The sequence below is a fragment of the Larimichthys crocea genome, chromosome XVII (genome assembly GCF_000972845.2).
Source record: "Larimichthys crocea isolate SSNF chromosome XVII, L_crocea_2.0, whole genome shotgun sequence".
In the NCBI taxonomy this organism is placed as follows: domain Eukaryota; kingdom Metazoa; phylum Chordata; class Actinopteri; family Sciaenidae; genus Larimichthys; species Larimichthys crocea.
In genome coordinates this window covers 12,596,030-12,621,438 of record NC_040027.1, presented here as the reverse complement: position 1 = coordinate 12,621,438, position 25,409 = coordinate 12,596,030, and the positions used below count along the sequence as shown (strand labels likewise).

Below are 25,409 nucleotides of genomic sequence, written 5' to 3'. Positions count from 1 at the left end.
CCTGTTTCAGTCCCCGGCGCTGGACAACATCACACACACGAGCTCGAGCGAACGATACACACACTGCCGAACGGGATCATACATATACTTACCCGTCCAGGCAGGCATCCTACACAAACATCACATCCTGGTAGGGGTTGAGGTCCACATCAAAGTGGATTATAGGGTGGATGAAGCCAGTGCTACAGTGAGCTCTAGCAGACATACCACTTATTATTTCTGACCTCGATATGTTGACGCCACCCATGGTTTAGGGAACGTCTCCAAACTGTCCGCATGTCCTTTTTTTAAAAAAAAAACTTTTGTTCACAAACACACAAATATGTATTTGTACTGTTAAATGGTTGAATCCCAATTTTCCATTGTCCTAATAATGTGAACCTTAATCGAGGAATGCGTCTCATATTCCTGGTCTGAGGCTGGAGAGCGTACCCACAGAAACCTCTACTGAAAAGATGCACTTCTCACAAAAGTAAATGGGTTTAGCGTAACACAAATAACACACTGCACTCCTCATAACACACACACACTCAATGGTACGCGCTGGCCTTATAGAAACACACAAACTTCATAATCCTGTCGTTCAAAACGCACAACGGGCTAATCCGCTCCCACACATCGCAGCGACGGAGGGCTGTCACAGATCAGGTCAGGAACTGCAGCACAGTGCATCCCGAGTGGAAACATTTGGACTACAAAGCTGGCTGGTTCTAGGAATTATTTAGTTCAAGCTCAAGTGAAAGTGTGAGGCAGCTGCTGATCTGTTTGTGTGTGTGTGTGTGTGCTCAGCCTCTTGACTGGTGCAGTGATGCAAGGAGGCCTACCAGAGGGTGGCTGCTCCCACCTGAGAGACAGATGTTAGTGTTACGGTGCATGTGTGTGTGTGTGTGTGTTTGTGAGTGAGTCCATGTGTCTACATGGACAGACTGTAGAGGCGTGTGTGTTCAACAGCACTTATATGTTGTGATAGAATTACTTGAAGAGAATCCATTCATAATTCTACAGTTAATTCTCCATCACAGCGTGTGATCCATTTCCAAGACCTGAATGAGACGTCGCAGGGCTCATGTAGCACTGTCAACACTCTGCGATACATAAGTGGGTGTCCCATTAAAGCACAGAGGTTGTGTACAACAACGTTGTTGCTCAGGAACTTGCAACACTTCCAGCAGCAATATGTGGGGTGAGTCTAAAAAAGGGGGACAGGGAGGCGTGGAGGAGAGAACAGGAAAGGGAGAAAATTAAAACCATACATCCCCATCCTGGAAATAACACATCCCCTACAGTGGATTTTCTTTGGATTTGCTATCGCTACAGTTCGCTACAGCGGGGGAAATTAAAGCAAGGCCAAAAATAGTCAGTGTTTTCAATGTGGAGACTTGAGCTTGTGTGTTCTGGGTCATGGACGATAGAGAAGGAGCTGGTATACTGGGGGAGTATACAATAGAGGCGGGGGGTTTGCTGGCTTGAGGCGACAGTTATAAGGGGAGGTGTGTGTGTGTATATGTGTGTGTTCTAATGTGTTTATTTTCTGGGGGGACTGAGTTTACACTGGCCTCACTGCAGCAATCTTCGCTGCAGACAGTCATTATCACCGTATATACACCCACGCTGTGTGGATGGCGGTGATAACACCCGGGCCCCGACTGCCCCTCTTCGCCATGAAATGTTTCTCACCATCTGCGAGACCGCTGAGAAAGAAAAGTTATGACAAACGGTTCATTCATCCCTCCATCTCTGCCCATCAGAGAGAGCGAGGGAGACGTTTACCTGGACCGAGAGTGGGCTGAGTCGGATGTGATAGTGCTGAGCTCACAGACAGAGTGCAGACGGCGAGCAGCTGTCAGCATCAAAGAGCGGTGGAGTGTGTGAGTGTGTGTGTGTGTGTGTGAGGCCAAGAAGCAGACAGAACTAAGAGAAGATAAGATGAAATGATGGAGAGGCAGCCAGGAAATGTGATGGCGAAATAGGTTCTTTTGATAGTAGGATTTAAAAGATAGCGACCACGGGTGGACAGACGAACAATAACACCTTACATCGAGGGCCGGGTATCGAACCTCCGTAGGCTGCATTTTGTTTAGGAAACATGCTCTTACGGCTGCTTAGCGTTAAAAGGAAATAAATTACTTGCTAAGAAATCGTAGGGAAGCATGTTTACATTCCTCCAAGTAAAGTACTTGAATTATTTATTATTTTTCTTCTCCCTAACAAACAAAAACCATCATAAAAATGCAAATCGACACATTTGTCTCGGAATTGCCTTGATTGTTTTTTAAAGCTGCGGTTTGTGTAATGAAGTGAAAACATCTTTGTAACTGTGATTTAAAGGACGCTTAATGGACAAAGATCTATTGCAAGTTTCAGGCAAACCAGAACATTAAAATTCACAAAAACTGTATTTATGGGGAGCATTTTGACGTACAAGTCTTCAGGCGTGACAATGGCTTTGTAGCTACTATGCACAGTCACATGTTCCCTGGCGGTACTCTTGTTGTGGTTAGGTGGTTTACATTGAAGGGGGTGTAATTATATGCAGATCAGCAGCAGCAGCAGCGTGAATGAAAATGTAACATTCTCTCCCAGAAAAGAGAGATTAAACCTAAAAACTACATTCATTTTGGATTGATTATTACTTACCAGGAATGACACTGGGGTGTAAAGCGATATTGATGTAGCACCCCGACCTCTGGGATCATCATGTAAACCACAACTTTCCCCCCCCATACACAATCATTGTAAAAGGAGTGGCTGAAAAACAGTGAATATCTGTGTCAGAAATCCCCCAAATCAAACTCTTTTTATTATCAGAGCTTCATCCACTCGGTTCAACAACATTTTTAAAGCCTAGAAGAGCTGTACGATTAAATCATATTATCTCATTCGTGGGTGCGTTGAGCCAACAGGAAGACTGACGCTCAGCCAGAGAAAGTCTTGCACATGATCTCAACAGAGCTCGGGGTGGAGAACGATTGTAGTGTGCCCCAAAACACAGAGGTTTTTTTTTGTTTTTGTTTTTCCGGCGTTTGCGCCAAGCAAGGGTGAAAAATGGGGTGCTGTCTTTCAGCAGTATCCATAGAAGACAGATGGAAGGAAGTTACTCCAAAGCAATGACACATGTAATCTCTATAAACAGATATCTGCATATGAATGCAGAATTTGTAGACACGGGACGAAGATTGGAAGCGCTCAGGTTTCCGGTTCTGGAGTAGTATTGACCAATCGTTTCTGAGCAGCTTTGGTTGCATGCAGGATCTTGGATCTCATCGGCTATTGTCTGACAATGATTGAGCTTTTTATTAGCTTTCGTAAAAATGTATCTGCATTCATATGCAGATATCTGTTTATGGAAGTTAGCCGAAATGTGTCTTTCTCATGATCACAGGTATCAAGTTGCAATACCAAGGAGGAAATCTTGGCCCAGAGGAACTCTTGGCCTGGATATTCACTGGCAGCAATGGAACATTGGCTAAATCGTCGATCTAGCTGTGTGCTTGCTCATCGATTCTGAGATCTACTTTTTATTCTACCGAAGCTGGCACTGGATTTATTGCACTTTAAGGTTTATTTGAGGTATTAAACATTGGGTTCAGCTAGAAGTTATTTTTTCTTAGGTCAGAGAAGAAAGAGATGCTCTCCAAAAACAGCAACAGTTTGGACTGCTTGCAGTCACCAAAATCAAATCACAAATCTGAAAACACAGCAACGGAGAAAACAAAAAAAACTGATGGAATATTATGTTTTCATGCCAAAGCAGTTCTTAGTCTGAGTCCGAGTCTCATACTTGGAGTGTTTTTCATACTTAGCTTAACTGAATTTTCTCTAACTGAATTATTCTTTTTATGCATCAAAACCCAAAACTGGGGGTACATGAGGTAGAACTTGCATGAGTCAAGAACCTCCAAGCATGTAAATGTCTCTCGGGGGAAAAACCACAGCTGAGGCAGCGTTTCACCATCGAACACTGGAGCCGTAGAACGTAAACCATTAAGTGATTAAGAAAAAAACATAGCAGGAGATCTCGGCCCAAGCGGCCTCCAGTTTTTAGGCCTGTCTCTGGTCCTTGTGGAGGTCAGCTGAGCAGGAGGAGCAAGGAGATAAGCCTATCTCCTACTGTGTCCATCACACTACAGGAGACGCTAACAGACACAACTGAAAGTGACCAGACACCAGACTGCAAGTAAAGAAAGACTCCTTTCTCTTCATTCCTTACTATCTCCTTCTATCTATTGGCTGGACCAGCAGTCCTCCATGGGGACACTTTGATAACACAGACCATTAGCTCCCTGTGATTTATGACCACCTAAAGACACTGAATGCAGTATGACATGAACTAAACAAAGAGAGGGGTACGGTATGGAAGACAAAAGAACAGAAACCAAAAGAGGGGAAAATAGGAGGGAGGAGGGAAAAATGTGTATTTCTTAGACTCTCTGCTAGATGATGGGGGTGTAAGAGGAGAGGGGCTGTAAAAAACAGTAAAGGAGGAGGAGGTAGGGGAGTAAGGGGGCGTTCCCTGCTGGCTCAGGCCTTGATTAACACCAGGCCTCCTGACAGGAAATGACCCGGCCAGCTCATAGCGCCAGGAGAGCTTCCATCTGGTGTCGAGGCCGTGGAGGAATTCTCCACCCAGGAGAACTCAGAAGAAGAACTTTGGGTTGAATGAACACTATTTCACTTCCAGGAGCTCTAGATTGGTCCCGCTGCTTGTACAGGAAACTAACAGAGAAAGCATCACTCTGTTCCTGTTGTTGTTTGAGGGCGTAGTCGCCCAAAGCAGTGGTCGAGCTGCAGTCTCCATCAAGACGACGTCACTGGACTTTTACTGACAGTAGATACCGCCAACGGTTTACAGCTGGACGTGCATAGGAGGTGGAAATGAGTTAGAGAGTTCCTCGGATGGAGGAAGTTGCACTGGTCGGGGGTGGGAGGAGGCAGAGAGGGAGCTAGGGGACAGCATGGGGAGGAAAGCGGGTAAATTAGGACAGGTCATCTTTCACTGCTGACTGGAATCCTAAACGTAAACAAGTTCTTCCGCACCAACAGATAAAACACAGATATACTGTAAAACCAATGGCTCTGGTAAAAAACAGACGCGTGCAGTCTACCACACTTATTCATGAATGTTGTTTGAGCTAAGACATTTGTTTCTAGGACCATCAGGCTATTGCAAAAGCGCGCACAGAGACCCATACATGCACACACGCCCGCAAAGACCTACTTTAAATTCTTTGTCTCTTAGTCTGCACAGACTTTAAGCAGAAACGTATGTATGCAGATCAAACCGGGGTGCCTTCCCAGAGGAGCCAAGCAGTGTCCCTGCAGAGGACGGAAAGAGGCGATGTTGGAGTGTGTTGGTCGGACTCCTCCACTGACCCCTCCGTCAAAGGGTCACAGACTGACCCCAAGCCTGCACTGGCACGCGTGCAGGGGCCAGGGGCCGCTGTCTCAGCTAGAGTCCCTCCGGAGCCTGCCCGAATGCGTGTGTCTGGTATATATTTCTGCCTTTGCTTCGTTGAGCCGAGTTGTGCGTGTTTATCTATTTGCAAGTCTGTGTGGGAGCGTGATAGTGTCCCTTTTTCATTCTACGAGCCCAATTCCCAGCGGAGATATAAGTGCTTACGAGCCTTTTATGATGTGCATTTCCTGTCATAAATAAGAAGCAGAGGAATTCTCCGCTGAGCGCTAACACACCATAAAACAAACAGAGGTGTAAACTACACTCTGGACCAGATCTGTGAAATCTACCCAACACACCGTTGCTACTATTGACTGCACTATTTCGACAGATGATGGTTCACTTCTGATTAATAATTCTACAGGTATCACTTTTTGTTACTGCAACAGTCTCATGACAAACTTTAGATGCAAATACAACCCCCATAACTGCACACACTCCCCACACATGAACACACAGTTTGTAATTGTGATTACCACATTGAATTATGGGATTTATGGGAGTTTTATGATGTGGGTGAGAAATATGTGCTGTTTTTTGATAAATTACAGTGTAAACCATCAAATATATACAGTATGTTTCATTAATTTCAAGTTAAAGCTTCTGGAGTTGGATGAATGTATGGCTGAGAGTTCACTTAACTCATTAAATTAAGCTTCAGAACACACATGATCAGTATATTAGCAGACTTGCCAACTGGTAATCATTAAAACTGTGTTAATCACGACAATGGTTAAGATCCTGGTCAGTACCTACATCACTTTGTTTTACAGTGTAATGACGGAGAGCACAACATGATGCAACAGTCTACGACTGTTGTTGTGAAACTCCCTGTCCTCCGTGTAACTCTCCATCACACTACGCTCAAACCTCCAAACTACTTCCAGAACAGGATCTCAGTTGTTAAGAGCAAGTGAATCATCAAGCACGACTGATCTTTGTTTGCACAATACAGCTACTTTATCTGGAAGAGATTGCAAAAATAAATAGGCAGTCCTGATTCATCTTAACTAAAACAATGATTTGCATGTAATACTAATGTTGTAGATGTGGGAAAAGTTTGAAGATGAAATTAAGAGGAGGAGCAGAAAATATCCGACATTATTTCAAAAAGGTTAAGTCTGGGGCAACTGGACTGTTAGTAGATCTGTGAAGATGTTTCGCCTCTCATCCAAGAGGGGTTAAATGTCTTCACAGAACAGTCCAGATGCCCCAGATTTAACCTTTTTGAAGAAAGATGACCCGGATGACTGAGAACCTTCACAGAATATCTGACATTAGTCATTTTCTTCTTACTTAGTAGAGAAATAGTCTTTAATCTCCGACCCTATTATGAGCTAAAACAACTTGAAAAGATAAATTATGCTTCAGTTAAAACATTCATCCCTCTGCATTAAACACATCTGTGATGGAGGGTCACAACTGCAAGTGTTTTTAAGAGCTGACAAGCTAGAAAAGGTGATGAATGGTAGCTGTTACGAGGTGCTAATACTCAGACACCTCTCATATTGACTCCTACACATTCTCCCTCTGCCCTCATCAGAAGGCAGTTTTCCAAATGCATTTACCAGTCTATCTATATTGCCGTGTTGCTCTTCGTACTTTAGAGTTGCAGCCGTTTGTTTCCTCCCCGCCTCTGCCCTGTTATCTGCTAACAAAACCGTCTCATGGATCTCAATCAGTACAACCCAGAGGAGAAGAGCGTGGAAAGTGGGACGGATCCGAGGAAGAAAAGAGCCAGTGTGGAGACCCGACCACAGTGCTGACTTGGAAACAGCCTTGGTGGAGCGCGCGTCTGAGGGTCTGATTGTGACTGTGTGTGTGGCCCTGCCTGTTAAGCAGGCCTGTCTGGCCCCGGCAGTGAGGAGCTGATGAGCCTCTGTTAATTAAAGCCTCAGCTTCATATCATCAGCTTATCTGATGAAGTCAACTGGAGAGAACAACGCCACCGGCTGCTTTGTTCACCCCGGGGTCTATGGTTTTCACCTCAGAGGCCTACATGTACTATATATGTGTGTGTCTGTGTGTGTTTGTGTAACAGAGGAGGAAGTAGACAGAAGAAAGACCACCAATTAAAAATAATTGGGACTAATTTCATAAACACAGTGCAACAGGGGAAATAATATTTAATCATGCGCGATCATTAGGCCAACTTATGCTCCACTTCCCCTTACAACCAGCTTCAGAGAGAGGGAAAAAATACAGGGTGGTAAAAAAAAAAAAGAGGGAGAAATGGAAAAGGAAATAAAAAAAAAACAAAGAGAAGAAAAGTTTAAAAAGTAGGCAGACGGAGAGTTGGTGGCCAGAGTTATGGGTGATCCCTTTCATGTCCCTCGACCGGCCCGTGTTGCCTTGCCAACCCAAACAGCGCCGTTGGGGAGGTCCGACTCTCCCACTGCTCCCCTCTTCATTGCCCCGTGTACACCCCACTGACAGGATGAATAACAAACCCAATGTGTGTCTGAGGCAGAGAGAGAGAGCTGGGAGAGGAACATGACATGAAACCACCGCAAGTCTAGTTAAAATTCACGTCTCTGAAAAGTTATTTTGTGACCTTCTTCCCTTCCTCTGTCACTGTTGCCAGTAAATCATTATCATCACCATCTGGGGACTGGGATTTCACATTCTCACTACTGGAGCTATACACCCACACACTGACATAAGTGCAGACAAACTATGATCCATCAGCTAGCTAGATGTCCTAGAGTGAAGAATTAGGAACATTTGGGTTGGCCTGCTCTCCTTCTTGGCCCACTGTACCCCAATGCTGAGAGAAAGGAAGAAAAAAAATGAGAAAGAAGAGGGAGGAGGTTTGATTCTGCACCAAAAAAGAAAAAGATCCACCAAGGCTGACAGGAATCAAATCCATAAAGACGACAGAGGAACCCTCATTTTCACCCTCGTACCAGCATCAATGTTGTTTTTGCCACAAATGAACGAGGGATTAACAGTAACTGCTTAGAGCTATTTCCAACTTGCACACATCACACACACCACCCATGTACACCACAGACTGTCTGTCAGCAGCCTATCAGACTCCAAGTTTCAGGGGAGCCGTGGGCTCCTTATCCAATCACATTGTTTGTTCTACGTTTGCGGCGTTGCCCGTGACCAATCCGGCTCTTCCCACATGTGGTGTTCGCTGTGGAGCGTTTGGTTTAAGAGCTCATTTCCCAGGCTGCAATAAGCGGAACCATTTTCTTGAATAAATACTGTTAAAGCCTTTAATCGATGCCATACCCTTAGACAGAGGCTCTCAATTATTTCTTCAGTCAAGGACCCGTTACAAGATAAAGAATATACCAGGGGATCCTCTCAAGTATGTCCCCCGGAATAATCTGACATTATTAGCATCCCTGGATCCCCCTCTGAGACCACAGTGCAGATACATGTCACTGCACTGAATAGTAGCAATGTTCATTTCACACACAGTGATGAGAAAGTTGCATCGTCTACAAAAACTCGAATGTACACTTTGTAATATTCAGAGAGTCCGTCCTTCCTCTGGTGTGACACTGCGAGATGAAGCACTGCGGTGAGAGCCGTTATTCTAGATTTTTCTTACGGTCAGCAAATCCCATAAAAACAAACAATGAATTAATCTTAATGCCTGCGGAGCCAAAGTGTGATATAGACACTCCATATAGCTCTATTGGTGTCCAAAAACTAGCTGTTTCAGTGAATAATTCAGCTTGTGTATGGATGTGTATATTACTGTATGTTAGGCTTGGAGCTCAGTGTCATAAAAAAAGGTCACAAAATAGTAAGAGACAGACTAATACATCGTTCGTTTGCGTATTTAATGGGATTTGTTGCCAGCAACTAAAACAGAATATTATAAGTTAGTTGTAATTTATGCATTACTAAAATAAAAGCTTTCGCACCATGGATACAACATGCTTACTGTTACTAAGTAACAACTAACACCTACATATGCCCTATGGTAGGTGTAAAATGTCACAGAATTATACTGACTAAAAGAAAAACATCATCAAACTGTAGCCAATTTTAGCAACACAGTAATCCAGCAGAGACCTCATTTATTGACTGATACGTTTATATATGATTTGTTATTATGCCAGCCATGCAGCAACCACCGTGGGTGTGAAGTGATGCCAATGTGCAAGTGCCAAAAACTGCAGTTCCTCAAACGTCCACTCGAGGCTGGCTACAGAACGAGTCAGTCTCCATAAGCCCCTATGTTAAAATGTCCAACTTCACAGCAGAAATAAACATGTTTACAGCCTGGTACAAAAAATTGTTTTCCCATTTCCAGTTCATGACAACTATACTGAGTCTGAATTTTTATATAACTCACCTAAAGTTCTTTGATTTGACATGTGGGTGCCGTTACAGACGGCTTTTGTTTGAGCATCCAGGCGTCATTCAGCCTGCCTCAGGTCCACCCATGATTTATGTCTCTGCCCATTTTTGGATTAGGTTAGGAAGGTAGTGGAGTCAAAACTAGCCGTTGCCAATTTGGCACCAACTTGGGTGACGTAACATACTGTATACAACACCCATGCTTTATACTGTCTATGCGCACAGTAGCCATGATCATTGATTGTTAGTTAACAGGCTCCTCAGTTTAGCTTGCTTCGCTAACTGGACAGGAACAGTTCACACTGTATTCAAAAGATATATTTGTACCACTGGCACCGGTCTCACAACTGTCTGCAAATCATTTCAGCAAATCATCTCTCTTTTTCTTTTATTCTCTGTGAGTGAATAATATGTCATAGTTTGCTTCATTTGAGACTTTCCAGCTGTCCGTTCCATTAAATGACAGCATTGTCAAGATGACCCCCCTGCCATGAGTAAATCCACTGAGCAGATTGCAGGAATGAACTGATTTTGCCGTGAAATTAAAAGTTTTGAACGCTCATGTGATGGATGGATCATGCCACAGACCAAACTGCCTCTTCAAATGTACATGGAAGTTTTATGCCGCACCACAGAAAACTCAAAGTCTACAAGGGCTGACAGGAAACACAGAGTACATGTCTACAGTGTACAGTAAGGTCTGAGGAACACCATTTCCTGAAGATGCTCTTTAATTAAGTTTCCCAGAAGGAGGTAGTTAGAGGGGTCGAGGTTTGTTGCATTAGCTTGTCCCGGGCCCTGTTCTAAACTCACTTGTCCTTCTTATTTCTCTTTGGTTCTGGCTTTCTGGTGCATGTATATTATTCTTGCGTTTCTGCAGCCTGTTTGTGCATGCACTGTAGCCAAGGAACAAAATAGAAGAATTTGTAAAAACATTGTTCTCATGGCGACCAGGTTTCATTCAACGTCTGGTTTCAATTTGAGTCCTTTAATTGGGGAGAATGTCACAATCAGTGTTTCGCTCTGGATACAGAAAGAAAGACGACCTCCCGCCTCATGTTACTCCAGCCAAAGCACTTCATCGACTGCCATAAAAAACTCTTTCGCAGACGCCTGTGCGTGTGCGTACACACCGTCAAAAAGCGTCGGTGCGCGCTCTGTTGAATTCCTCTCAATGGGCAAGTTTTTTTTTTTCTGTCTAAAACACACCTGGCACACTATGACAGGGTAATTTCCAATGAAGTGTTTATAACAGAGAGTCAGGTTTTTAACATGAGCCACATCTCTCGGGCTGCGTCTGCCAAGAGGCCCCTCGATTCCAAGCTGCACTTAGCCAAGTAGAACAGGAAGAGAGAGAGACAGAGTATGAGAGGGAAAAGAGTGAAAAAGAGCAAGAGGGATCAACAATCTTTATTAGTGCTTTACATAGATTTACAAACCCTATATATACTATATGAGCCTATGTGCGATATGAGATGAAAACCCTAAGAGCCGTGCATTATTTCAGGGTGTGTGCTAAGGTACGGAGCCAGCCAAAACTAAAAGTAGCTCTAATTATGAACTATGTGGCAGGGGAGGAGGCCGTGTGTGTGCACAGGCTCAAGGTTAAAGACGCTATTACTCTGGGAGGTACAGCTGGCTGTGGTGTGGAGGTAGACGGTTAATTCATCTTAAGGGCTGGCCTTGATGTGCTCCACCACACAGTTACCAGCTCAGCTAAACCAGGAGAGTTTCTATTGCTGCACAGAAAGAAACCAGTACACACCGATAACTAATTTTACTACATCCGCGTGCCGTTCAGGTAAATCTCATCTGCATTGCAGTTGGAGCTGTACATGTGAAACTGTAATTTCTCTCTCACACTTACCCATGTTAGTCCAGACATTCCCACACTTCACTGTTTGTGTGGCTGCTGGCCAAACTGACCAGACTGTGTGTGTGCATGTGTGTGTGTGTGTGTGTGTGGAGGTGTGTTTGTATGAAAGAGTGTGATGCAAGGCTGGAAGGAGAGAGATGGGGTGTGAAGACTTTGATAGAAATCTTCCCATTAGCAGCACTGGAGGCAGACAGGAAATAAACAATCAGCTGTTCCCACTCTCCGACTCCAATTTCTCTCCTAGACTTAGAACATCAGCAAAATTCGGTGCACTGGGCAAACTCCTGGAAGTAATCGAGAAGTTGCGGTCACATTAATTCTCTCTCTCACCGGTGAGTTTCTGGAGCAAGGGGCTGAGTTCGGGCTCTCGGGTGATGACCAGGGTCAGCGCTCCCATCAGCTCCCTCTCCAGCTTTTCCACCTCGTCCTCGTCGCTGTCATGCGCCTCGTCAGCCAGAGAGTACAGGTAAACCAGCAGGAGAATCAGCTCATCAGGCCCACATTCATCGTCCTTGGACCTCGACCCCGAAGTCGTGCTGTCCTCGCCTCCACGGGGCTTCATCAAGGGCAGCAGCTGCCTCAGCACGGTGGGGAAATCAGAGTCTCCGAGAGCCTGAGAGAAACAGATGTAGACATACATGGAATCCAGTTAGACAGAAGACAGAAATCTTTGTAGCTTCTAGTGACACGTAAAGGTGTAACAGCTTTTTGTGGCTTCAAAATGAGCTGCGCAAAGTCTGACAAATTATCTTAAAATGTCACCAGAGTCACTCCGACTACAAATTTGACAATGGCAAAAATCCTCATCCCTGCTTGAGGCTTCCAGCTCGACAGCAGCTATGTAGGCTGCTAACAGGAGGTAAGACCTGAATCTCTGACAGAACTGTCAGTGGTTGACCTCTATTGTGGGTAATGTAGATGCCATGTTTTGATGAGGAGGAAGAAGAGTGTGTGGAGTAAAAAATATACCTATGGTTCTGCTGCATCAAGCAGTACAATGCTAAATCTATGGAGTATTCTTTTAAAGCCTGTGCAAAGGCAATTCTGAGATTTCCGTCCAGGATTTTGTGGGCGGTCCTAAAAGGGTGGCTCGATGACACGCTGAGGCCACCATGAGCATATCCCCTAGTAGAGAGATAGAAATTAATTCATCTCCCACAGAGTGTTTCAAAGTCAGTCATGTCATTTTCTGAACTCATCTGACACGTTTCAGTGGCTTCCAAACGGCCGCTTGACTGCTCCCACTAGTGGGCGTGGCTTCATTCAACAGACACGCCCCCACAGTCCTGGAGCTGAGAATTCATTTTTACCTGATTTTCACACCTAATTTCATAAACTTGTCGATATTTTTAATCATTCAGATTTGGCTAAGTGGTTAATAACACTTTCATCTTTGGTTTGATGAACTCAGAACACATATTTATTCTTTCTTTACACAGACTTTAAAGGAATACTTTCACATCTTGGGCTATCTTATTGGATTTCTTGCTTAGCGTTAGATGAGAAGATTGTTTCCACTCTCCTGTCTGTACTCTATATATGAAAGTATCACCAGCTTAGTTTAGCATAATGACTGGAAACAGGAGGACACACACTAATAAAACTTTATACCTTTGCTGGTCGACCAAACCGCAAAAACGACATGTTGACTAATTAGCTGTGTCCCCCTGTATTTACATCATTTGATATTACCTAATTATTGGTCTACATTCTTATTAGTTGGCGTCCTTGTGTCTGTTATAAAAATACTGAGTGTTTAAAATTAAGAACACAGTGTGAGTGAGCTCATCGTTCCATTCACTAATTTTTACAGCTCTGTGAGTTGTTGAATTAACACTTTATTTTGTTTCATTCTTTCGTTGGATTGGCATGAGTACTGAACTTTATTTCTCTCTTTCTCTATTACACGCACACACGCACACAAATCCAACATTTGCAGCAATGCTTAAGTGCAGTGACCTGTTTTCGTGAGCCTGTCTGAGCAGGCCTGAATAGTTCCTCGCGATGGTTGCGCTCTAGTCCAACATGGTGTAGATCACTGAACCGTTTACAGAACACTGGCCATTCTCAAAACAAGAGTGATCTCATGGAGCTATAAAAAAAAAAAAAAAAAAAAGGGTGTGGAGCTAATCTCCGTCCGATGAACAGCATGAAAATCGAATGAAAAATAGGGCTGAAAGGGGGAAACAGAGGCAACGGGGTCACGGAGAGGAGGGAGACCGTGGAAAATACAGCAGGGAAGAAAAGGAAAGATACTGAGACAACAAGAGGAATTAGGTTTGGTGGTATAAAGGGAAAGATTGTTGACGGAGGACAGTATGTTTGTGTCGGATAGAGCAACGAATGCCCCTGTGGATATATTTCATTTTAACGAGGGATTCCTCTGTGAAGAGCTTTGTGTTCCTCTCACCAAGACAAACAGACACTGAGAACGAGGGGCTTTGGATCTTGTGGTGGGCCCACTGGGGGGATCCTGTATCTGACCCAGAAGAACTCTCCGCTGAGCCAAATTCAATCAGACCCGGAGATGGTGAGCCAAAGCCGCAGAACTGACTGACTGTCCCTCATGAAGCCGTGGCCTTGAAGACTTGGAAAATGACTGTCACTCGTGGAAAGCGTTCACAACACGAGGTCGACATCAGCGACTCTGTTGATGTCGTTGATTTTTCTTGATCACGTTACAGCCATTGCTGCATGAACAGACACTGCTGATGGTAACATCTGCATCTGTCACATTCTCCCGATGTCTGAGGTATCAGGAGAACACACTCTCTTGTGAGTGTTTCACTCCAACAACTCCTCCTTGCCTCAGGCCCCAGCCAACCACTTGCCCCTCTGGACCGTTCAAACACAATCTCACCACACATTTTTTTTTCTTAACCGTTGTGAAATCGAATACCTCTCCAAGTTGCACTCATGCAAACTGCCAAACAATGTTTGGGATCCTTCCCTTGCTCATTCTGCTGGTGCGCAGCAGCGAGGAGAGGAAAAACAAAAGGACATTAAGGGTTTCTCGTTGAAATGCAAACGACTAAGCACTTTCTCTTTCATCTCTCACATTACAACTCGATCGATCGCCCACACATCTGCACAGGAGGACATTCATATGATCCCCGCGCTTTCTGAGAAGCGTGCGCACTGTCAGCAAGTTACACTTTCATTTTGACCAGAGCTGGCCTGAGAAGTACCTGCTGCCATGTAACTCTGGCGTCAGGAGCTCCCAGTATGGGTCAGTGGAGAGGAGAGGAGCTGAAAGAGGAGCTCTGGAGGGACTCTGGGCCCCCCACATCATTTGTCAAGAAGAACTTCACTCAAACCTGAACTAGTGTTACCTCCTGGGCCTCTAAGCACACCAACAGTATGTGTTATAAGTTGTAGGCATACAGATTTTTTTGGGTCTTATTCTCCAACATGTGGTCCTAACTACTGCTTGACAGGTTGCAGGTTGGTCAGCGTAGCTGCCAGGCAGTAAAAAGGTTGTTGGTTTGATCAAAGTTACTGTTATGCAGTTTTATCTTGCTGCTACCTCGCATACAAAAAGTTTTGATTAAAAGCAGAAACACGCCTGTAATCATTTACAATCATCACGATAACTGCGGTATTTGAATATTCAGAAAAGGCCTGTTTGAATTACCGCTACAATGAGAGCTGAACAATTGTAACTTATTAAAAATGACTACTTTTTTTTTCTAATTCAGTTGCCTGGAACAGTTGTTCCCAATTCTTTTGGCTTGTGACCCCTTCAAATAAAGCAATCATCCAATGTTGAGGCCATAGTGTGGGCATGAGTTATGAGCATTTTAAACAAAGGGTGAATTTCCTTTCCAAAACAGCTTCATTTGAGGGATTTTTAGAGGGATAAAGACATCCAAGATAGTCAACAGCTGTAAGCTTGTATGGTTGTTTACATTTTTTGTCAACAGAACAGTAAATTTTAGTTCTTCTTTTTTGTCTGGAAGAGTGTCTTATGAAACAACAAAAGAATCTGGAAAACCTCTTTTCATATCTCTCTTTCTGTCCCCAAAATGTCTCGTTTTTTGCTTCATGGCACCTTCGCACAAACACTTTCATCTTTGCACCATAGTATACCTCCCTAAACCATGTGTGCAAACTGTTTAGTATGTATATTACGTGCGACAGGAAGTATGCACTGTAACTGTGTCCCTTCAGGAGATCTATAAAAACCCACTGTCAGCTAGATGCCATGGCGCCAGAGAGCAGGAAATGGAGGTCTTTGGTACAGAACCGAGACAGGACTGAGTGAAGTTGAGTGGGAAGACTGACTAAAGCTCTTTCCAGTACCGAAGCTAAACTCAACAATGCCCGACTCACACCGCTGGCACACAGACTCACTGGAAAGGTAGTGTACACCTCTGGGAACAGAATGGAGCAGAATACAGCATGCTTTCCATTGCACTAAGGATAACACAAATCAGAGTATTGCTCTCAGATATTTTGTCTTTTATTTAATTCATTCGTTGAAGTCGCTTTGAAGAACGCGCATTTGCAAAGAACAGAACCACCAGTGTTGACTGGTTAGACTTTGTGCCATCTGGACCACCTTCAGCATTGGCATACTTTTTTGGTTTGCAGGTTATAGAGGGAGAGGAGAAGGGGTAGGAAATAAAAATACTCTCAAAAACAGACTGAAATAATGCTTCTAAATCTGTGTGGCGTTTAGGGTCCGCTGTGCAGATTTAGGGGGCAGTGCTCATGGCCTGAACTACAGAGTTACTGCAGTAATAACAGGAAGCTAACATTATTATTACACAGCATTACTGAATGCACTGGTCCTGCTGCCCCCTGCTCTAATGTGACTATTACACACAATTATGGAATAACAATGGCATTGCTCTGTCAAAACAATGCTAATTTTAGAGCCCGCAATTACTCAAATGAAGCCATTACTTTAAATTGCTTGAGAGTTTCTTATCATGACACAATATTTCCTAAAGAAAAACCGACTTTGAACAAAAAATGCAGAACATAACGCGTCTTTGTTCTCGGAATAGCCTCCGCAGATCGGATGATGCCTAAATTTGCCGCTGGATTATTAGTACATGACTGAAACATTGCTGGCTTCTTGCTCACGCCTTTGCACCAATCATAAGCTCTCTCTTGCATTATGCTCTGGTTTGAATCGACATGCCAGTGATTGACAGATTACTGCTTGGCAATTCTAACCATCCTGGGGTCCATAAAGGCTCAATCTCACCCAATCACAGAGCCGGGCCAAACTCCGCCCTGCGCAACACAGCCTGAACAGGAAACCAGCTCCAGATGCAAACCCTGGAGGAAGGTGAGTGTTTCAGATGCAGCACAGCGCGTTAACCAGAACCAGGCCTCGCTTGCCTCGCTCGCAGCCTGCACAATGAACCTTTTTCTGGGCCTGAGGGCAGGGGGGAGGGGCAGGTATTGGAGGTGGGGGTCCTTGTGGGAGCATGAACAAAGTTGGCTATAGGTCAGTTGTTCTAGTCAACCAAAGACACCCCGGACAGGAGTCACCTTACATGGATCCCTGACAGCTCATCATTACCATAGCAACTAGAAGAAAAAAAACTCATTTGCATTCTTTTTGGAGATGAACACATGTGCTTCATTTGCAAATGTGTAATCACATCCAATTTGCACTCACAAATAACAACACGCAAAGCTGGAAGGGATACAAGCAGACTTCCAAAAAACAAAATACATAAATCTTGAAGTTAGAAGTTACAGCGAGCTTACTATTGATTTGTAGTAGAACAGCTGGAAAACAAACAAGTATGTCCTCACTCTCAGAGAGACTTGCAGGGTTCTGAACATGTAAACAACACCAAAAGTCAGACCAAACAAATGCTCCGACAGACATTTTGCGGAGGAGTGTGCCTTATCTGAGCCCACCAGTGCGCTCGCATGCAGAAGAGTACCTCAGCAGGGACATATGCTCATTGTAACCTGTGGTGATGACAATGATGAATCCGAGAACAGGTTCACCGGAAAATTCTGTTTATTAAAAGACGGAAATTTGCCTCAAGTCGAGCGGGAATGGAAAAGTAAAGTTTATCCCTGGCTCTCTTTTTACAACCATTATTCTGTCTTGTGTGAAAGGTGTGGACAACGGCTCAGGTCTTAACAAGTAGAGCGGAAATGTGACTCTAAACACAAAGAGGAGCAGGTCCGCGCAGAGGATCATACATATACTGAACAGCGGAAGATCACCAGTTAATCAAATCCCTCAACTTTGCGCACCACCAGCTTGAATTTCATCCCTTTATATCCGCATTTCTTGTGGTCTCCTTCGTCTTTTCTGTTGTTGACCAAGTCAAACAGCAGAACTGCATTCGTATCTGTCAATATTTCCACATTATCTGAGACAACTGAGACTTTTCTGAGGCTCAGATACAAGGGGAGAGATTTGAAACGACAACATGTCGGTGGTTACCTGCCCACTCTAATTTCCTGTGGTGCGTTCTCAGCTTTAAAATTATAATGCTTCATGAAATCGAACCTCATTTGAGATGCTATTTATGGCTTGAAATTCGTGATTATGGTCTCTAAATGAACAGAACTCCCTGTGCGCATCCAATGATAGCAGTCAGGTGCTGGTAGGTTGCAGGAACACCTGGGGCCAGGATCAAAATTAACCACCATACTAAAATGACTTTACAGTTATTAATAAGGTTAATTTTTGACCCTTAGTTTTCAAATTAATTGAAATTCTGTAATTACATTATTATATATTATCTTCTTGTTAGTGGCGGTGTCCGCCACTCCCATGCTGGATTGAAATATCCTGAATACATATGAAGGATCCACAGGAAACAATGCGAGCCTGTAATCCAGGGTCACTGTTTCTATTATGTATAATAATGAAACCATAATGTATTATGATCAGCCTCGCTGTTCCCCATGGCTGTTGCTTCACTTTGAAAAGCTGCTGAAACGTGGTTTCTATTGTGAAGCAGTCACAGAAAACGCAATCTAGTTGTCACTGAGGTTAGTGCTGACTGAAATCGTTCAACAAAAAACTGCAGGACGAGAGCTAATTTCGACATTTTCTGACAGTGAATCTGTTTTAAATGTTGCATTGAGTAAGAAGGGTAAGAGGGGGCAGCCGCAGTGAGTTGTTATTGCTCCAACTCCTCTGCAAGGTAACCAGCTTTACTCTGCCCTGCTGTTGTGTACAGCATGTGACTGCAGTCAGTTTAACTGTTCAGGGAGTGTTACCACAGGTAACTGCTGGCATAGCCAAATACATCAGGTCTTCAACTTTCTCCTCTACAGAATGATCATCGTCCAGATGTTCTGATGAATAAGCAAAACGCTGCTTGAATGCAAAAGGAAAACAAACCAGGATTTTCTTTACAACAAATCTATTAATACTCAGTAAACTATGGAATGTACTGAATGGACTCGACAACCTTAACAACAACTTACTCTGTGGTTTGTCCATTAGTCGTTTAACTCTCGCATGTCTCCGCTGACAGAAAACACACATACAAACATAGTTGGAGGAGCCAAGTTGGACGAAAACACAGAGAGAGAGAGAGAGAGAAAAAAAAAGAAATTGTAAAAGATAAGACAATGTCATTGATTGATTGGACGGGTTGTTGTAAAGTCAGAGATAGAATGATGGACGGCGCAGTGGATGGAAAAGCTCTTAAAGGTAAGGTGACCCCTGGTCTGGCTCCATCAGCCTGATGCGTGTTATGTTTGTGGGAACACCGAGACATAAATCTTTGGCTTTAAATGAGGCCTGAATTACCACACAGACTGTGAGGTGAGTCTGTTTTGTTTCTGCCCAGCCAAGCAGCCTGGTTGCAGATCTGCATGCCGGACCGGTGGGTGGGGAAATCAATGGGACTCCTGCACATGGAGACACACAGCTGAAGGTCAGCTCGCTGGAGGTGGGGATGGACGGGCAGCTGCCTCTCTGTCAATACGGGCAAAAGCTCTCAATGGCTTTCACCTTTTATCCTCTTTAAGCCACTGTCTCCACATGCGTCTCTTTCATCTGTATTTTTTTTTTCTCTTCAACTCTGTGTGTCAAAGATTGGCTGGGCTCAAAGCTTGAGGGCTGTAATTTAGAGGAGACGTGGGATCCAATCACAGACACAAACACACAGTCCCCGCACGCCGCCCCTGTCACCGCCAGTCAGCCACATGCTGGTCACTGCGGCTGGACTCTGTCTGCCCGGCACACGACACCCTGCCTTCTTATCACACTGGGGGGAAAAACCTGCGATAGACATCCTGCGTGGCTTTTAATGTGAAATAGCGCATCGAGGCAGTATACTCTGTCTGTTTAGAAACATAAGGGAATTAATGAGGCTTTATTTTTGCCACATAGGCTGCAACAGATTATGGCGTAATTCACCAGATGAGAGTTGCTCTGCAGCCGCAAACCCCAGGGCCATGTTAAACCCCCCGCACTTTTCTCACACTGCGAGAAACTGAATCATACGCATTCATGAGTAGACACACGCACGCGCACACACACACACACACACATCCCCCTAATACTGCCAAGGACAGTACATTACATCCACTACTAATTGACCAAGGAGGCTCCAGCAGGGAGAAAACATCCTGAGGTAAACAGACGGTTTCTAGACGAAGCAGAATGAAACAACCACAATTTATCCGATGGGATTCAAAGCAAAACAACTGGCTTCGACATTTCGCAGTTGCTCGTCCTCATTTTTCCACTGCAGTCATTCAGAAACATGATACGACACGTCACTTTTCTCTCCCTCCTCTTGTATCTTGTTTTTTTTTATTTTTATTTTAATGAAGAAAGTGTAGTGTGAAAGATTAAAGCAGCCCATCTGATTCCAGTTTCAGCCTCACACATGGAGAGGAGGTCGCAGAGGTGGTGGTGGTGGAGGGGGTGGGCTGAATAAGTTTCACCAGAATAAAAAGGAGGCTATTTCAAAATAAGAGTTGGCTGGAAATAAGTTGACTGCAAATTTGTAAAAGTGTAGTGGCAACTTAGTGTGATCCCCCTTTTTCTAATTTTGAGCTTAAATTTAGGTGAACACATTTTTAAGTTCAAATGAGCATGTTTGCATAAGAAGGGGGATAAAGAAGTGCTGCTGCTCCGGGGAGAGGGGGCAGACATCAGGGGGCACTGTTGCACCACGGCGAGCCCAGCAGAAAGGCTTGATCTCATCATGCAAGGATTGAACCGGGTCTGCTTGTTTCTTTTCCCTCCATCCCTCCGTCTCAGAGAAGTCTTCAACAGGCAGGAAATGGACCGGAGTCAAAGCGTTGGATATTTTTAACCTATTAGCTGAGTGTTAGGTGGATCACGGCTCTATTCTTCATCGCTGACCTCAGCTCTGTCCATGCCGTCATTTCTAACCTGACTAGTGCATGCAGAGCTCAGTCATGGGTAGAGAAGTTTGAATAAAACATGGAATTCATCATGAATAACCCGAGAGCTGTGTCACTGACTAGTGCACTGTGATGTGAGTCATTTCTCTGGGGTACAGCTGGGGCGATCTCTGTTTCTTATAAGGAGGACATGTACCGTATGTGCATATAAAAGGGGGGGGCCAGACTTCTTTTACTGAACCCCACATGAACACAGAGGTCACAGGGGGTAACTGTACTAAACCTCAGTGTGTATTCAGAAGCACATGTGTGAGTGTTTGTGTGTTTTATGTAAATACGCTCTACGTCATAATCTGGATCGTCCCGCCAACCTGCGCTTATCTCTATCATAGACACTGACAAACACGCCTACACAACTGCTGCTCTTCCCCAAACATTTATAGAAACACTCATTACAGACACGGGAAATGGAAAACAACTAATCTCCTCCTCCTTTTTTTCCTGCAAACACACACTTGTACACACACCTGGGAGGATGTAGAGATGAATTATGCTCAAAATAAGACTGGAACATTTTAACTAACATTTCATAAACAAACAAAAAGAAAAAAAAAAGATAAGAGAGAGGAAAGATGGGAATATAAAGTTTGGGATGATGAGAAGGAAATGTAGTTAGATTACGTAACACTCCCTGATGGGCGCACGTATGAAGTGACTCAGACCAATGCTGTGTTTACCAGTTAATTATAATCAAGACAATTATTTACTGTCTGTCTAACGGACACACAAAAAGGATTAAGCGTGGATTTGTAGCACACACACACACATATAAATGCACATACACAATGAAGTAAAGGCCTCATTGGTTAACGGCTGTGCCATAAACAGTTGCAGACATATTCTGGCCTCCGTGTTTTACTGGAAACCCTTTCTTCACACAAAAAAGAGAGAGAAAATAGAATTAGGAAATATGGGTAGTCACAGTAAGGGGTAGTTGTGGCACGGGGAGGAACATTTCAAAATAAAAGTTCAGAGGAGATAATAACAATTCTCCATCTCCCAGTTTTATTCATCACAGATGAGATTTGAACCTTTTCAATGGTTTTTTAAAAAGCTTGCAGCAAGATTAAATGTATTATTCTAACACAGTGACTCGTCCCGCAGTGTATCAGAGCAGTGGGCCGTGAAGAAAATGCCCTTTCTGTGAGTAATCTAAGACGTGAGACAGGGTGGCAGTGTGCACACACTGCAGTCCTCTGTCACATACTTACATACTAACGTGCCACTGTTTTAACAGGTTGTATGGAAGCACGCTGGTCCGCAACGAAACACTAAGAACCCAGTCTGACTGGAGCACACACACACACACACACAGGCAACAGGAGGTATACGTGTTATGCTTGTGTTTACTGAAGTGTCATGGGGAGGGCTGGACACAACACACAAGCTAGAATGAAAGAGAGCACAGACGTACAGCGATCCTTCTGCAGACTACATGTCTGCGCACTAACACCCATCGCCCTGCATGAATTCCATCTGTTAATACACTTTGCTCCTTTCATGAAATCTGGGTTGATGCTCAAATGAACTGCCATGCAGAGTGCCTGATTCTGAGATTCAAAGACCAACAGATGTAAACAAGGACAGGACAGAGAGGGGGGTGGAGTTAGGATTTGGGGTCTGGTTGGAGACAGACGGAGTGATGAGTGGATGGCTGATTTCTCTTTATGTGTGTGTGTGTGTGTGTGTGTGTGTGTGAAAACAAAACACAGTCCTGGTCTGCTGACACTGGTTTGACACACAGGCTGAAATAGAACAATACAAATAAAATCACCCAGGGTTTGTACTGCACAAACATTCCCAGAGCGTTAAGCTCACAGCTCAGCTAAAAACACGACCAGGAGGGGCAATGAGACAAACTCAGACCATTGATATGACCCTAACACCCCTGTTTTTTAGTTTTCTATTGACTTTGTCTCAGACTAAATACATAATTCTCTCTATTATTTCCTCCCTTTTTTCCCAGATTTCTTCACCCATTCCCCAGCGTACCCCTCTCTCTTGCTCTCATTGCCTCGCTTGTAAAAAAAAACAACAAAAAACAACAACCCTGCTCTGGCCAAATCACACAGACTCTTAAATTCTCCTGATGTAATACCCAATACTATCATAACTTACATCTTTCACAAAATCAAAACTGCTAGAACTCAAAAGTACGATAACATATCAAATCGAGTAACAGCTCCACTGAGGTTTTTCGCAAAACTTGGGGGGAGGGGGGTTAGAGAGAGCCAGAGTAAACTCAATTTCGCTACCTTATCCCATCCCTGCTACAGTCCTTACCTTATTTACCTTCCCTACTGTAGGTCTCTATCACATCCCAGAATTCCCGGGTCACAAACTGTGTTCCCCTCTCACATTATCCTTCTCAACGGCCGCACTTTCTCGACTGTTTGCATGGATAATGGGCTCCAAGACTGCGCCTAATGTGTGAAGGGAAAATTCTGGGTGTTATATTTTCGGTCAGGAGGTGGTGTCTAAATGTTGCCAGCTGTGATTATTTCCCTGTCACCTTTGGGGTCCATATCCCAGGTGGCTCTTGTATTATAAAGAACACCCCTGGCCTGTCTTCCAAGTTTAGGATGACAGTGTGCCACAGCGTGTACACCACTGTTTCTCTGATAAATAATGGTTGATGTCTGGCAGTAAATCCACAGACGGCCCCCACCACCCTTGCCTTCGTACACCGTGAAAATGTCTCTCTCTTCCTTATCCTCTCCCATCATGTCTGTCCCTTCCTGAACAGATGGTAAACACATCACTAATGCCTTGTCTGTCTGTTTGTCTATCCTGTGATGCAGCGCAGAGCCTCGCTGCGAAACAAGGACTAAACACATCACACTGGCAAAGAGGCGCTGCTTCTCCAAACACCACTAAGACCATGAGAATTACGATGTCACTGTGTGCTTGGTGGACTAAGTGCTCAAGTATCCGAAGTATACCACTTAGCCTAATATTACCCATGTTTTTTTTTAGCTTCACCTGGGCCACTGGTTGATTAGGACTTCATTTTCCCACCATACAACTGACTGTAGCAGTCTCACACTGACAGCAGTGATGGAAAGTAATAAGTACACTTACTCAAGTACTGTATTTAAGTATAATTTTGACGTACTTGTACTTTACTTACATTTAGTCTTTTGTCTGATGCTTTTATCCAAAGCGACTCACAAAAAAAGGGAAATAAACAAGCTACGGCGCTACAAGATGATTTTAGTGCAGCAGTAACATACGCCTGTATAAGTATTTCCATTTCTAAACACCTTATTCTTCCACTCTGCTATATTTTTTAGAGGGAAATATTGCACTTTTTACTCCTTTACATTTATCCGACAGCCATACTTACTAGTTCCTTTACAAATTAAGTACAAAACATAAAGAACTTACAAAATATGATGCATTGTAAAAACTTAAACCAGTATAGAATTTGTACTAAATAATAAGCTGAGTAATTAAATAGTCAATTTCAATTATAATAAAATGAGTCAGCGACTGTTTGGAGAACTTGTTTAGATCACTTTTCATGCTGAACGTTATAATGTTTTATGGTTCAAGCTTCTCAAATGGAAGTAAACTGAATAATTTTTGATGTTTGGGCTGTTGGTTGGACAAAACAAGGCTTTGGGTAATTATGATTGGGATTTCACACCTCATTTATTAAGTTTTACCAACCAAACAATTAAAAAAGAAGAAGATGGGATCAATCCACATCCATCCATTATCTGTAAGCGCTTGTACTCATCATGGCGGGGCTGGGGCCTATCCCAGCTGACTTGGGGCGACAGGCGGGGTACAACCTGGACAAGTCGCCAGTTCATCACAGGGCACACTGAGACAAACATTCACACTCACATTCACACAATTTAACGTCACCAACTAACCTATTCAGTGCATGTCTTTGGACTGTCGGTGGAAGCTGGAGAGAACCCACGAAAAACCCCAGCCGAGGTTTGCTGTGAGGTGACAGTGCTAACCACTGTACCAACTGACGCATGAGTAATAATGATTGAATGATATCATGTATAATAATCTAACGACCACAAGGGCTTACTTTTGATGCTGTGTGGTATTAAAGTCTGTGGTTTACTTTTACTTTTTGGTGAATTAAAAAAAAAAAGAAAAAGATTCTAAACAATGCCACATTTGTGAAACGCTTTCAGTAGTTCGATGGTTGATTGATGTTGTCAGTTTAAAGAAACATTGATGGTTTTGTAATTATTAAAACCGATATGATTTACTGACTTTCAGAGAAGTCCACTGAGAAGGATTTGGCATAATGAGCAAAAGTCTCGACTCTAAAAACTCGGCGTTTGTAACAGTTTGGCCACCTTCGCTGACATTAATTATAGTGGACAAACACATTGCAAACAGCCTTCA

At 43.7% G+C, this 25,409-nt stretch overlaps 1 protein-coding gene across 1 annotated transcript in view; it reads right to left on the bottom strand.

Moving 5' to 3' along the window:
• The window catches only part of scfd2 (sec1 family domain containing 2), an 85,361-nt gene that overhangs the window by 34,117 nt on the left and 25,835 nt on the right, over positions 1-25,409 (bottom strand). The window contains exon 5 of the mRNA XM_010731006.3: positions 11,985-12,267. Coding sequence (XP_010729308.3) covers positions 11,985-12,267 — 283 coding nt within the window. The remainder of the gene's footprint in view (positions 1-11,984; positions 12,268-25,409) is intronic.